This window comes from Lissotriton vulgaris, chromosome 3_1 (genome assembly GCF_964263255.1).
Source record: "Lissotriton vulgaris chromosome 3_1, aLisVul1.2, whole genome shotgun sequence".
NCBI classification, from domain to species: domain Eukaryota; kingdom Metazoa; phylum Chordata; class Amphibia; order Caudata; family Salamandridae; genus Lissotriton; species Lissotriton vulgaris.
The window spans coordinates 234,898,282-234,913,242 of NC_141689.1; the positions used below are offsets into that span (position 1 = coordinate 234,898,282).

General features: G+C 44.8%; 1 protein-coding gene across 5 annotated transcripts in view; it reads right to left on the minus strand.

The window, feature by feature from the left end:
- Positions 1–14,961, minus strand: part of FDX2 (ferredoxin 2) — a 290,248-nt gene that overhangs the window by 136,543 nt on the left and 138,744 nt on the right. For 4 of the 5 annotated variants that reach the window (XM_086960341.1, XM_086960342.1, XM_086960339.1 and 1 more), the window contains exon 2: positions 12,834–13,195. The exons of the other annotated variant lie outside the window; for it this stretch is intronic. In XM_086960341.1, coding sequence (XP_086816467.1) covers positions 12,834–13,167 — 334 coding nt within the window. In that variant the 5' untranslated portion in view covers positions 13,168–13,195. The remainder of the gene's footprint in view (positions 1–12,833; positions 13,196–14,961) is intronic. 5 annotated transcript variants of the gene reach the window in all.

Below are 14,961 nucleotides of genomic sequence, written 5' to 3' on the forward strand. Positions count from 1 at the left end.
TATCAAGGCAGGTCACGTAATCTATTTACAACTTTTTCAGAGACCTCATCATCAGGGTCCTCTGACGCAGATTCAAGAGGAAATAATTCAAGGACACAAGTCTCTTTTTTTGAAAGGGGCCAACAGCCAAAAACAAGGTACAAGCCAGCATGGGAAATGCGAACAAGGAACAGGTTTTACAGATCCTAGAAAAACCTAGTGTAGTTGTCAACTTGTCACAGCGAGTTTTAACGCATCATGAAGAATCTGTGTTAAATCTTGGTTTAAAATTTGTTCCTAGCAGGAAAACGGACTTCACAAAACACAAAATAGAGACCTTAGAGTTTTGTAGAAAATTGCAACTCAAAGCATTTTTTCACAATCAGCCAGCGCCAATAGATAATGAAGTAACGGGTCTGAGAAATAAATCAAACTTCGTCCCCTATCAGAATATACCAAAGCAGATTCAGGCATTTGAGCAGGTTGTACTAGCATCTATTAACAAAATGGAGAAGACCAAGAAGTATGTCCCTCAAAACATCAGACAGTGTCAACGAGAAGCCATTCAAAGTCTCAAAGATGATCCCTCTCTAGTTATTAAGCAGGCCGACAAAGGGGGGGCAGTGGTGCTCTGGCCAAGGGACAAGTACATAACTGAAGGCTTGAAACAAGTTAACAACCATACTTGGTATCGGGCCTTGTCAGAAGATCCAACAAAACAGATCCAGAGTCTAATTACTGAAGTACTAGAACAAGGGAAAGACAATGGTTTCTTAGGGAATAAGGAATTTGATTTCCTTATTAAAAAGTTTCCACGAACCCCGATCCTATATCTTTTACCTAAGATCCATAAGAGCTTAGTTGAACCCCCGGGGAGGCCTATAGTTTCGGGTGTTGACTCGTGCCTGGAGCCAATATCCAAATATGTCTATTTTTTCTTGAAACCCTTTCTCAAAAATGTAAAATCTTATCTTAAAGACACTACGGATTTCCTGACCAAAGTGTAAGGTACACCATTTGATCCACTTACACAGATAATGGTCACTAGGGAGAATTTTGTTTTTTTTAAGAAAGCAAAAAAAACTCTTTTTAGAACAGCCTATTAGTGTTCTTTCTCCTTTAGCTGGCCACTTGCTTGTTTTTCTTTATCGCGCCAGGATACTCTGGTAGTAATGGAGCGCGTTATAAAACAGCAAATAATAATAATAATAATAATAATAATAATAATAATAATAATAATAATATGGACGTTACGTCCTTATATACGCAGATCCCCCAGGAAGAAGCACTCGAGGTGATTGAGTTGTATCTGGAAATGCGAGAACGACCACACACGGTCCCAACTTGTTTTATTTTGCGACTCGCAGAAATAGCTCTTAAAAAGAACTATTTTGTATTCAATGATCAGTTCTATATGCAAGTAAAGGGCACTGCCATGGGGTGTCCTATGCCCCAGAGATGGCGGTACTCTACATGGCCCAATATGAAATGAGATTTGTGGATGATAATAATAATCCACACATTGTGAACATTGCACAGTGGTGGCGTTATATAAATGACGTCTGGCTCTTGTGGCAGGGAAGCCAGACCGATCTATTGACGTTCCACGAGTGGATTAACACCAGACACAATGACATCAAGTTCTCTATGGAAACAAGTACAACCAAGATGACGTTCTTGGATGTGGAAGTAATGTGCAGGGATGGTTTCTTAAAAACGTCACTATGTAAGAAATCAACCGATAAAAACACGATCCTACACCACATAAGCCCTCACCCTAGGAACCTTAAAGCGAATTTGCCCTACGGGCAACTGCTCAGAATACGCAGAAATTGTACGGAGACCGATGACTTTGACCATCATGCCCAGACTTTTTTGCCAGGAGATGATTCAAAGGGGCTACCCTAAAAAAATACTAAAACACTCATACTCCACGCGAGTGTTTATTACAAACTAAAGAGAAGAGAGAGCTGGATCGGTTGGTGTGTGTGACCACCTTTGGTCCTGACACGCACAAAATGAGACAAACAATTCTAAAAAATTGGCATTTACTAGAGGGATTGGAAGATCCTTTTCCCCGCCCAATTTTTGCATACAGAAAAAATAAAAGCATTGGCCAGCACATTGTGAGGGCTAACTTATCGCAGCCCAAACCTAAGCATGACCTTCTAGCCCTTTGGAATATGAAGCCGATTGAAGGACATCATAGATGCGGCAATTGCGTCGCATGTCCAAATACAGCTGAAGGGACTGAATTTGAACATCAGGGGGTCAAGTGGAAACATCTTGGCTTCTCGAACTGTAGGACGAAAAACGTTGTATACGTAATAATCTGTCCGTGCCAGAAGATTTACATTGGCAAAACAAGGTTAATTTACGTATTAGCCAACATAGGTCACGAATCAAGAAGGCGGTATTGACCGCGCGCATGGTTGAACACTTCATAGAGGAATCGCATACTGAGAACGATTTCAAATGGTCAGTACTCTTTACATTGGGTACATTACAGCTCCCTGCGGATGTTGACAAGGTGTTGTTACAAAAGGAAGCATACCTTATTTTGAAATTCAACAGTACATTGATCGGCCTGAACAGCATGTCGGAATTATCAAGGATCTAATAGACCGCTATTCGCAATGACTTCATGATTAAATCCCCTTTTTTTTTTTTTTAACTTTTTTTTAAACTTTTTTTTAAAAACTTTTTCCAATCACATTACTTCGTAAATGGCCAGGACTGGTGTGAAATGTTTACCACACACGCAAATACTATTGAGAGATAAAGAGGACAATTTCTAGCTGAGCGGTTCATGTTTTGAACTGCGTTTTGATTTGTATCCCACATATGATTAAATTAAAATACTCTTCTCCCATACGCACATAACATTAATGGATATATTCTTCCAATTTATAACGCAGTACACTTGCGTCACAATTGATTCGAACTATGATTCCCACAATACATCAGAACGTTGAACTTGAGACCTTTAAATTAACCAAGATGGCTGCCGCAGTCAGTGAGGCTATCCAGCGGGAGCCTGACAAGCGGAGGGACAGCATCAGCGCATTTAGGTAAGAATGGTGTAGCTTTCCTTCCACACCGTTCGATACCGTAAGCTTTGTCTGCAAAGGCACTCCGTGTACGTTTATTTTTCTTTGATTCAGTGCGTGGGAGCTACAAGGGTAATATTGGACCTTGGGGGAGACACAGCTTTTTGAAATTACAACAATGGACAGATTCAAACACAGGTACGATTTCTTGTAAAAGAAACCCAAATCGAAAGATCGTCGTTTTGACGAACTGCCTGGGTCAGAGCATTTTCTAATCGGTCCTTTACTTCTGATAGGTTGCGTGACAACTAATGGCCAATATGACACAGAGAAACTTACTTTGAAGTAAAGAACACGGATATAAGGTATGGGATTAACGAGGGAATGGTCATGCGTATTGATCATTTAAAAAAAAAAACATTGAGCTAAAATTGCATTATAGACCATCCTTTTTCTTGCATTAGGATCTGTGACACATTTACCATGATCCCCTCCCTCTAAGAGGCGCCGGACGGTGCGTACGGAGGTATGTAGAATTCAGAAGTGCGTTTTTGACGCTGACATTTTTGTATTTTTGTCAAAGAGTTCCTACACAAATTGTGCTCTATTTATTGTAGAAATAAAATTTGAAGCCCAGCAAAAAAAGTCCCCCTCCTTCCCCTGACATTGATGAAAACAGCGTCAGCTTGAGAGATACAGGTAGATCTATATGATTCTACACTTTGAGAATGGTAGCTATAAGGTGTACAGGTTGTCAATAAAACTTTGTTTTTTTACATCCTATACAGAGAAATAACAAAGCCCTGATGAGGGTTCGAAAATTGGTTATTCGAACCTGAAACGCGTCGGCATATCTACAAGAGTGACGTTTATCATTTATTGATATACAAAAAACAATATTTTCCAGAGTGAAGAGGGCGCGCACTGGCGGACGGTGTTTCTCTGTCAACGCAGCCCGCCTGTGGAATTCCCTCCCCCGTAATCTAAGGATGGAACTAGATTACCTCCGATACAGAAAACTGCAGAAAACTCACCTGTTTCCCTGATCTCCTTTTCCCCCCTCTCCTCCTTATGTTATCCTCTGGACTGTCCTGATCTCAGCGCTGGGATGCTTACAGGTTACTACGCGCTTTACAAAAACCTAATAATAATAATAATATTATACACTGTGCTTTGGTTATTGATTTGTCTGTTTAAATAGGATTTGATTTGTAATTACTGATGAAATGAATTTTCAAATTGTTTTTGGATTTTGTAATTACTGATTAAATGAATTTTCTAAATATTTTTGTATATGTATAATTGGATGTATTGTTGATTGATGTCCTTTGTGAAGATTGTTTATTTATTTTTGTAATGTCTTGTCATGAATATGTATCTTTTTTTTTGGTCCTAAAAAACAAGTTTCTTTAAAAAAAAAAGTTAAAAATAAGAGTGAAAGGTATAAATAAAAGTACCTGACCAGGTCCAAGGAGTGTGTATTTGGTCTCGCTTTTGAAATAATTGTACTAGTAAAATATGAGGAGTGGAGGCATTTCTAGTTTTCGCTCGCCTCTTTGAAAAACGCATGGAAATGTATTAAAATGCTACGAAGGTAAAACGCTGCTATTGCTGACACACACAAACATCACCAACACACACGGTTACTGACTCTTGAAAATTGCTGTGCACAAGTACTCAGGAAACTTGGTCAATGCTTTCCTACCATTTGGGCTAGGGAATAGGGCCATCCAGAACCCTGAACCAGGTTGTCATACCAGTTCCCCTCCCCACCTACACACACACTGCATGGAGAGAGAGCGCTAAGTAAAAAGAGTGCCTACGAGCACTATTTTCTCAAATAAAGTTGTCCACCCTGCTGTTGCAGACATGACATGCTATCTCCTAACGCTTTTTAATTTTTTTAGAGTTTGTATGTGCAATGCAATAGATCTCCCATTTGCGAGAGTTTAAGCTAGTGGCATTGTGAACGACCATGCCTTTTATTTATCTGTTTTAAAAACAAAACATAAATAAAAGGCATTGTAGTTTACAATACCAATAGCTCAAACTCTTAAATGCGAGACCTATTAGCTAGGCGGCAGTGCCATAAACCAAGTCTTGCCCTCATTGGTTCTCATTGACTGGGCAGTATGCTGATTGGCTGCCAGGCCAGTCCCATACAGTCAGACTCGGGTAGCTCTGTTCGGCTTCACTGAGGCTTGTATTTTCCCTGCAGTGGCTCCTGGAATTACAGCTTCCATTCAAGGCCTTTGGTAAGAGCAGCCTCCACCCCCCCCTCTCACCCTCCCCCCCCCAGCCTCTGCTGCCCACTGGGGAAACGCCCGATGCCCTGTCCGGCCAGCCTGGCCCTGCCCTGTGCTCTTGGGCAAGATCTGCCATGTACTTGCAGACCATGATGCCAAGCTGCAAGCGCTAGTGCATTAACTATTGAGTTGCCCCTTATCCTCCCCCAAATTAACATCCAGGCCCCAAACCAGGTCCAAGAGACATGAAGTCATCAGTTTTTAATTCATTTCCAATGCTGATGAGTCCATCAAATAATGTTAACAATCAAACTTGGCGAGGCAAAAAGGAAGACGTGGGTTAGAAAGGGATCAGATCATGGGTGAATCTCCCTCTCAACAATTTAATTGCACAAACAATCTGCAGGAGGCAATTCTTCCTCCCAGCTCTCCCTTTTTAGTTCAAACCCACCATACAGCGAGGCTATAGAACTAAGGGGCCACCCTCTGTTCCTCTATCTGGGTACGGTCATCAGTGAGTTGTCAACTAATTTGATAGAAGTGATCAAAACAACTCCTAAACTATGTTGGAATTTATTTGGGAGTGACCAATTCCTCATTTCACCAAGTGGACCATAAATCCACACAACAGTCTCTGCCCTGACTCTCAGTGCCTGTTTTAGGTAAATGTGCACCTGATCAGGAAAAAGAAACACTCACATTACAAGAGAACCGGTGCCTGAAGTGGGCACCCATGCTGGTGGGAGGAAACAAAATGTGAATGGCAGTTGAAAAGACCGATAGAGGGCTGGCACCTGTTGCAACATGTGACTCTTGTGGTGCGTGGGCACCTGCAGATGCCCTCTCACACTGTGTAGAGCCCCCCACCCAACATAACCCTTCAGCGGTCCTACATATGCACCATGGAAGCGTGCAAGCTGGATAACCTTGTAAAACAACACGTGTGGTGCACGCGGAGTGAAACAATCCCAAGATAACGCAGTTACTCTGTAACGTTCGCGCTGGGATTAAGAGCGCAGGTAGAGCTGTTTAAACAGGAGAAGTGATGATTAGCGTCCGAATTAGCTGATGAGAATCCTGTATATTCGCCATATAACCTGCATGGCCAGACACCTGTTATAACTCATTATGATCACGTCTGCGGAGGATTGTGTAAACAAACATCTGTGCACTTATTTTGATGTGCACTCACACACAAGACACTCTTTGTGTTTGAGGAGCGCAATTTATTTTTACTTTTTTAACATCGGTTTGTAAAAGGGTGACATTTTACATGCCATGAACCTTCTGTCGGGTGGGGGCACAGCTCATTTGTACGGCTATAAAGACCCCGTAAAAAAAGACCAGCACACTTCTCATGGCCCTCCGTGACTCCCATGAGATGCAGATTAGTGAGAACGAATTGGTGGACGGTGGTAGGTGGTGAGCCGGGCCGCTGGGGCCTCATTGTGCTTGCAGGGGGGACCCCTCAAGTTTCGTTACGCCACTGTATCATATCCATTTTCCTTCCAGATAAACTTAGAATTGGGTCTCTACTCACAGCTAATGGGTCCACATGAATGGTGTTTATAGAATTTCTAAATGTTTATTCATTAAGTGCAGCTCTAGATAGGTTATTGTGTTGTGGCTCCGCCATTCTGTAAAACACTAATGGCACGAGGGCCTTATTTGGATTGTATAATCAAGTAAAAAACTAGGTATTTAAATAAATATGTACCAGTGTATATGCTTATGAATAACATGGCACATCCATTTGTGTTCAATAGAATAATGTACCTGGTTTTAATTCCAAATTCAAAACACTAACACGCCTCCTCCCACAAAAAACACTCTTTATATATGAAAGCAATTTAGAACGTCTAACTTTTGAAATTAAAGTGTGCTTAGGTGGTGCATAATGTATAAACTGAAGTGCTAAGGATGAATTTTGAGATTACGTCATCATTAAGAAAACAAGCATTGGAAATGCCATAGGGCTCGCATTAGGAAAGTTTAAACTAGCTAAATTAATAGCTTTGTCATTTACAATGCCAATAGTTATAACTTTCGCAAACACCTATAGCATTTGTAATGCAACATGTTTTGTATTTACGTGACTTAGATGTATTGATCTTACAAATAACAATGGCTTTTAATTTTGTAAAATAATTAATACTTAAATAATTTATGTAATTTGTAATGGCAATAGCTTAAACTTTTGTAAATAACTTTTGTGAAGATTATGTTCAGTGTGTTTTATTGTGACGTAAATACAAGAACAGAAGTGAAATATTAACATCTTTTTGTGATTTGTAATAAAGCATGAAAGCTTGAAAACAGCTTGAAACATTGAAAGAACATATTTGAACCAGTGATGCTGTGGTTGCGCTGAGTGATGCAGTGGTTGCGCTGAGTGATGCAGTGGTTGCGCTGAGTGATGCAGTGGTTGCGCTGAGTGATGCTGTGGTTGCGCTGAGTGATGCTGTGGTTGCGCTGAGGGATGCTGTGGTTGCGCTGAGGGATGCTGTGGTTGCGCTGAGTGGTGTGTGCATCGGTGGAGCTAAGTGGGTGCATCGGTGGAGCTAAGTGGGTGCATCGGTGGAGCTAAGTGGGTGCATCGGTGGAGCTAAGTGGGTGCATCGGTGGAGCTAAGTGGGTGCATCGGTGGAGCTGTGTGGTGGGTGCCTCGGCGGAGCTGGGTGCATCTGTGGAGCTGTGTGGTGGGTGCATCGGTGGAGCTGTGTGGTGGGTGCATCGGTGGAGCTGTGTGGTGGGTGCATCGGTGGAGCTGGGTGGTGGGTGCATCGGTGGAGCTGGGTGGTGGGTGCATCGGTGGAGCTGGGTGGTGGGTGCATCGGTGGAGCTGGGTGGTGGGTGCATCGGTGGAGCTGGGTGGTGGGTACCTTGGTGGAGCTGGGTGGTGGGTGCCTTGGTGGAGCTGGGTGGTGGGTGCCTTGGTGGAGCTGGGTGGTGGGTGCCTTGGTGGAGCTGGGTGGTGGGTGCCTTGGTGGAGCTGGGTGGTGGGTGCCTTGGTGGAGCTGGGTGGTGGGTGCCTCGGTGGAGCTGGGTGGTGGGTGCCGCGGTGGAGCTGGGTGGTGGGTGCCGCGGTGGAGCTGGGTGGTGGGTGCCGCAGTGGAGCTGGGTGGTGGGTGCCGCGGTGGAGCTGTATGGTGGGTGCATCGGTGGAGCTGTGTGATGGGTGCATCGGTGGAGCTGTGTGGTGGGTGCATTGGTGGAGCTGTGTGGTGGGTGCATCGGTGGAGCTGTGTGGTGGGTGCATCGGTGGAGCTGTGTGGTGGGTGCATTGGTGAAGCTGTGTGGTGGGTGCATCGGTGGAGCTTAGGGGGGGCGTTGGTGGAGCTGTGTGGTGGGTGCATTGGTGGCGCTTAGTTGGAGCATCGGTGGAGCTGTGTGGTGGGTGCATCGGAGGAGCTGTGTGGTGGGTGCTTCGGTGGAGCTGTGTCGGTGGAGCTGTGTGGTGGGTGCATCGGCGGAGCTGGGTTGTGGGTGCATCGGTGGAGCTGTGTCGGTGGAGCTGTGTGGTGGGTCGTTCGGTGGAGCTGTGTGGTGGGTGCATCGGTGGAGCTGTGTGGTGGGTGCATCGGTGGAGCTGTGTGGTGGGTGCATCGGTGGAGCTGTGTGGTGGGTGCATCGGTGGAGCTGTGTGGTGGGTGCATCGGTGGAGCTGTGTGGTGGGTGCATCGGTGGAGCTGTGTAGGTGGTTGCATCGGTGGAGCTGTGTAGGTGGTTGCATCGGTGGAGCTGTGTAGGTGGGTGCATCGGTGGAGCTGTTTAGGTGGGTGCATCGGTGAAGCTGTGTGGTGGGTGCATCGGTGGAGCTGTGTAGGTGAAGCTGTGTGGTGGGTGCATCGGTGGAGCTGTGTGGTGGGTGAATTGGTGGAGCTGGGTGCATCGGTGGAGCTGTGTCGGTGGAGCTGTGTGGTGGCTGCATGAGTGGAGCTGTGTGGTGGGTGCATCGATGGAGCTGTGTGGTGGGTCGTTCGGTGGAGCTGTGTGGTGGGTGCACGAAGGCCATGCCACATGGTAGAAAAGTTATGAGGACCACTGTACACGAGAGGGCTATTTGTCTAGGCACTTTGAAGAGTGGCTTTATGGCAACGTCAAATAGTAAGGGGGAAAGGTGACCCTTGAGGTACAAGATTCCAGATTGACTCACTGTGTCCAATCCTATAAAAATGAACGGAACCGCGCAAGTCATTCATTGAAACATGAGCCACACGCCACCGCCAAGATGGGAGAAAGTAAAAGTACACTGTATGCCAGGTATTATAGCGCAATCTTAAGACAAGGAAGGATGACTTAAGGCTCTTGGCAATAGTCTGAATAGCAAGCGAGTCAGTGTGTGAATCTGTACCAAAACGGGGGGTGGAACCAAGTGGCTTTGAAATTTACAGTAAACATATACCACTAAATAGGCGACTCTCAAAGAACAATCTGTCCTTAAATGTCCCGCACAAGAAAGACACATAAAAAGTGCTGCTTCCAATGAAAGAATATATTCAAAAGAAACCTGGCATTTTAAGTGGCTTTAGATTGACCTAATGACTATGCCGGTGTAGGACTACCATACACCTCGATTTACAGTCTAGGTGAAAGCATTAAAAGCAACAGTAGGCAACTATCTGCACATAAAATATCCTTTGGATCACCCACGTGAGTTTGCCTTTCAAAAATGAAAGCGTTTTCGCCACAAAGAATTTAAGAGATTCTGGAGCGCATGAGATTCAAAGACAAACATTAGTAACGTGCCCTATATTCAGGAGCACAAAGCATTAACCCACTACTTAAGTAAAATAAGTGAAATTAAAAATAAAACTCAGCCAAATTGTAAGTTTAATATTTAGACTAGGGAACCATGGTGCATTATTTACAACAGAAATTAATGAGAGATAGGCCAAAACAAGACTGCAACACATTAATCAACGTTTAGTTCACGTGCATAGGGCAGTTTAAGGCAATCTAAATCAATGCAATGCCTTCATCTTACGGGTTAAAATGTATTGAAGCTTGGCTTGCACCAGAAATCGGGCATGTAGTACATTTTATTTTAACAAAAAAGATTGCATTGATTCTGGAAGAACACATACTAAAATGGTGAAATGTTGAGAACGAAATAACAAGTTTTAAAACAAGAAGTGTAAGAGAGCATGTCAAGTCAAGTCAAGTCAAGAGATTTATATAGCGCGCTACATACCCAGAGGGTCTCAAGGCGCTTGAAGAAGGGTGGGGAATTACTTGTCGAATATCCACGTTTTAAGTTGCTTTCTGAATGCTAGGTGGTTCTGAGTAAGGCGAAGGTGAGTGGGAAGTGAGTTCCAGGTTTTAGCTGCCAGGTAGAAGGTTCTACCTCCCATGGTGGTTTTGTTGATGCGAGGTACAGTGGCAAGGGCTTGGTTGGAGGATTGTAGCTGGCGGGAGGGGGTGTAGAAGGACATTCGTGTGTTGAGGCATTCGGGTCCAAGTTCGTAAAGTGCTTTGTGTGCGTGGGTTAGGAGACGGAAAGTAATCCTCTTATTGACGGGGAGCCAGTGGAGGTTTTTCAGGTGACCAGAGATGTGTTCTTTACGCGGGATGTCTAATATGAGCCTGGCTGAAGCGTTCTGGATGCGTTGGAGTTTTTTCTGGAGTTTTGCGGTGGTTCCGGCGTATAGGGTGTTTCCGTAGTCCAGGCGGCTCGTGACCAGTGCGTGGGTGACTGTTTTTCTAGTTTCGGTGGGGATCCAACTAAATGTTTTTTTGAGCATGCGAAGAATGTTGAAGCAAGATGAAGAAACTGCGTTGACTTGTATGTTCATCGAGAGTGAGGAATCCAGGATGACGCCCAGGTTCCGTGCGTGGTCCGTCGGGATGGGTGCTTTTCCAAGGGCCTCTGGCCACCAAGAGTCATCCCAGGCGGAGGGAGAGGTGCCTAGGATGAGGACTTCTGTTTTGTCTGAGTTCAGTTTCAGACGGCTGTGCTTCATCCATTCGGCTACTTCTTTCATTCCTTCATGCAGGTTGGTTTTGGCAGTGTTAGGGTCTCTGGTGAGCGATAGGATCAGTTGAGTGTCATCGGCGTAGGAGATGATGTTGAGGTTGTGTTGGCGTGCGATGACCGCGAGGGGGCTCATGTATACGTTGAAGAGGGTGGGGCTGAGTGAAGATCCTTGTGGTACGCCGCAGATGACTTAAGTGGCCTCTGACTTGAATGGTGGAAGGCGGACTCTCTGGGTTCTTCCGGTGAGGAACGAGGTGATCCATTCCAGTGCTTTTCCTTGGATTCCGACGTTTCTGAGGCGCTGTAGAAGGGTGCTATGGCAGACTGTGTCGAAGGCTGCGGAGAGGTCGAGGAGGAGGAGGGCGACTGTGTCTCCATTGTCAAGTAGAGTTCGAATGTCGTCTGTTGCTGCGATGAGGGCGGTTTCAGTGCTGTGTTTGGCTCGGAAGCCGGACTGTGAGGAGTCGAGGGATTTGTTGGTTTCGAGGAAGGCGGCGAGCTGGTTGTTGACTGCTTTCTCGATGACTTTGGCCAGGAATGGAAGGAGCGAGATAGGGCGGTAGTTTTTGAGTTCGGTGGGGTCAGCTGTGGGTTTCTTCAGAAGGGCGCTGAGTTCGGCATGTTTCCAACTTTCCAGGAAGGTTGCGGAGTTGAGGGAGCAATTGATGACGTCTCGGAGGTGTAGTGCTATAATGGAGTCTGCTTTGTTAAAGATGTGGTGAGGGCATGGGTCTGTGGGGGATCCTGAGTGGATAGAGTTCATCAGACGGATGGTGTCCTCAGTGGAGATTGGGTTCCAGTCATTGAGGATGTTCAAGGGGGGAATTGCTGAGGAGGGAACACAGAACACGGAGCCTTGAGGGAAATGTATATGAAGCAAAGAGGGAACCATACTGTGTAACAGAAACATAACGAGAACATCCTGTGGAGTACAGAACAAGCAACAGAAATATTCGGAAAGAAATGCAAGAAAGCGCCAAATAGGAAAGGAGAAAGCACGGAGTAAAAAGAAAACAAGCATTGGCGCAGCGCGGCAGAAACGAGAGACACGGCCTGGTGGCGGTGAAACTGAAAGCACGGCCGGCCGGCCGTGAAAAAGCCTTTGATGCAGCAGGGGGCAATTAGGGGAGGAGAATGGCTGGACTGAGGCAGAGCGCAAAGCCTTTGATGCAACAGCGGGCGGAGCGGGAAGAGCTGCTGGCGGCAGCAAGCTGACGATTTGATGCTATGCACGCGCATTTTAACTCATTGCGCTTGCGCAATGAGTTAAAAAGCACATGCACTGCATGGAATCGCCAGTGGTTAAACTTTGGATAAGCCACTATAGAGCTTCGCCAGCTATGCGCAAGCGCATCAGCAGGCGAGCCCTAAACAGCAATGGTTCCCAGTTCTTTCCATCTAAAAGATAATGAGGTCATTTTTTCTCACCTTTGCATACTACAACTCTATATTTAGTACTCCCTTATAAAATAGTAACTTCCATTTGAGTACCACAATCAGATAAGGACATGTGGTACAAACATCCTCTGTTAATGGTGGGTTAGGGTGGCAACGCCACTGCTAGCAATGCACATCACTCACCGGTTGTCTGGAATGATCTGACTCTTTCTTCTGCTGCTGTAGCTGTAGTGCAGCACACAACCTGCCCAAATCCTAAACTCACCCCAGTGGATTTAGTGTTCACAACTGCTGTGGAACATCCAGCAACGTTCAAAGTCTGAGTCACCCCTCTTCCAACCACAAATGCGCCCATAGCAGAGCTTGAATGCAATCCACACATAGGAACCGGTAGCTGCTGACCATTACTGTACAGTTGTACGTTTTTCCACAATGAGAGTTTTTGTAACAGACGTGAAGTTTTGTAAAACATTGCTCCTTGAAAGTGCTCAGTCCCACTGGATTGTAGGATCCTCATTTACAGTATTTTTAAGCCTCAGGTACAGCTGTAAAGAAACAAAAACAAAAACTTAAGTTTAACTATAATAGTTTAAGTGTAATGTTTCATATCCCTGCAAATGTTCTACAGTGTGGGGATCAAAGAGCAGTTACAATTGTGTAGGGATTGCTTACAAACGTCTTTATTGATTGTCCCTTCTATACAGTGGTAGCCTGTAATATGCAGTAGTGGTGGGGCAGGCACACTTCCACAAAAGCACACACATACACTCATCCACATGCACACTCACTCACTCACACCCCTGCATTTACAAGAGTGCACACACGCACAGATACACATATGTTAATACATATAACTTTCGAAGAGGTGACATCGGTTGGTGGAGGAAACAACAGAAAGGCCTCAGTAGTTACTGGAAAGGAAAGCACTGACTGAGGATCTTGCTTCCTCCTCTCATTTCGTTTTTTTTGTCATGGGGGCGTCAGTCAATGAGAGGAGGACCTTGGGGGGGTTAGTGAGAGTTGCTGACAAGGTGTCTTGGTATACAGTCTGCCTTGGGCACTTCAAGGCTTAAACCTGAAGCACCCATGTCTGCATCTATCAGTGACGCTCCCTCTTGTTATCGGGAGGAGGTTCTCAAAAGACTTTGCTGGGCTGATGATGGCATGCCCAAAGGGCTGTGAAATCTACTGCTGGCAAAGCTTGCACAAGGCTGCCAGCCGCCTGTACATTTTGTGTATATAGAAAGCCTGGCTGCCTGAACCTAGCATGGTGAACGTGTATCTGACTGACCTTGGCTCAGACAGACAGTCATCATCCTTTGCAAAATGCAGGGGAGGACTGACCCCTCCACACTTAACGCTTAATAACAGACTGCTGCTGTCCCTAGCACAAGTTTCTTTTTTTTTTATAAATCAATCAGACTTGGAGGTATTAGGATCTTATAATCAAACAGGCTTCATCAAATGGCTTGACATATTTCTTTCTGCTTTGAGATCCCTGGAGTACAGAGAAATTGACCCCAGTAACTAGACCTATGTCATAGTGCTTCCCTGAGAAACATAAGCTAATGTGAAAGGCTTGGAGGCATGAGAGAAGTCTGCCTATTCCAGGCATAAAAACACATCTTAGATTAATTTATCCAAACAAAGAATCAGTCATTCTTTGATCACATGATGACGATGAATGCGTTTTAAAAATGTCTGCTAGTATTGCTACCCAATGCAGACCTTAAAGGTCATCAATCAAAGACATCCATTGGGGAGGGATACCAGCAGACTGAGTAGATGTGTTAGAAACACATTTTTATGATGCTGATGCGACCAAAGAAATCCCTCAGAGTTAGTGTACACCACACTGCAATAATGGGGTTTTGGAGTTGGTGATTAACTGGACGATTCCATACTTAATAGGTTTTAAACTGCATTATGGAAAAAGACAATGATTTCTGATGAACGATTAATACTGCTCAACCAGTCGTCAGACATATTCCCTGCCTTAGTAAACTGATCACATTGCCGAAGCACTTTTTTGGACTTGGTAGGAGTTCAAAACATAGGTTGTACCATCCACAAACAGAGGGTGAGATATTTACTTTAATGAACACCGATTTGGTTGCATCCTAGGTTAAATGCATTTTAAAATAATGCCGATAGTCCAGTAACAAAGTTACAAATAAACCATGCAAAAGACAGTAACCAATTTGCTTCTCTGCTTTGCAATACCATACAGCAATAGTACTAAAGTCTAGTGATCGCTTCGCAAAAAATAAACTCGGTACACCTTAATCAAAGTTTCCCTTTTTAATAACTT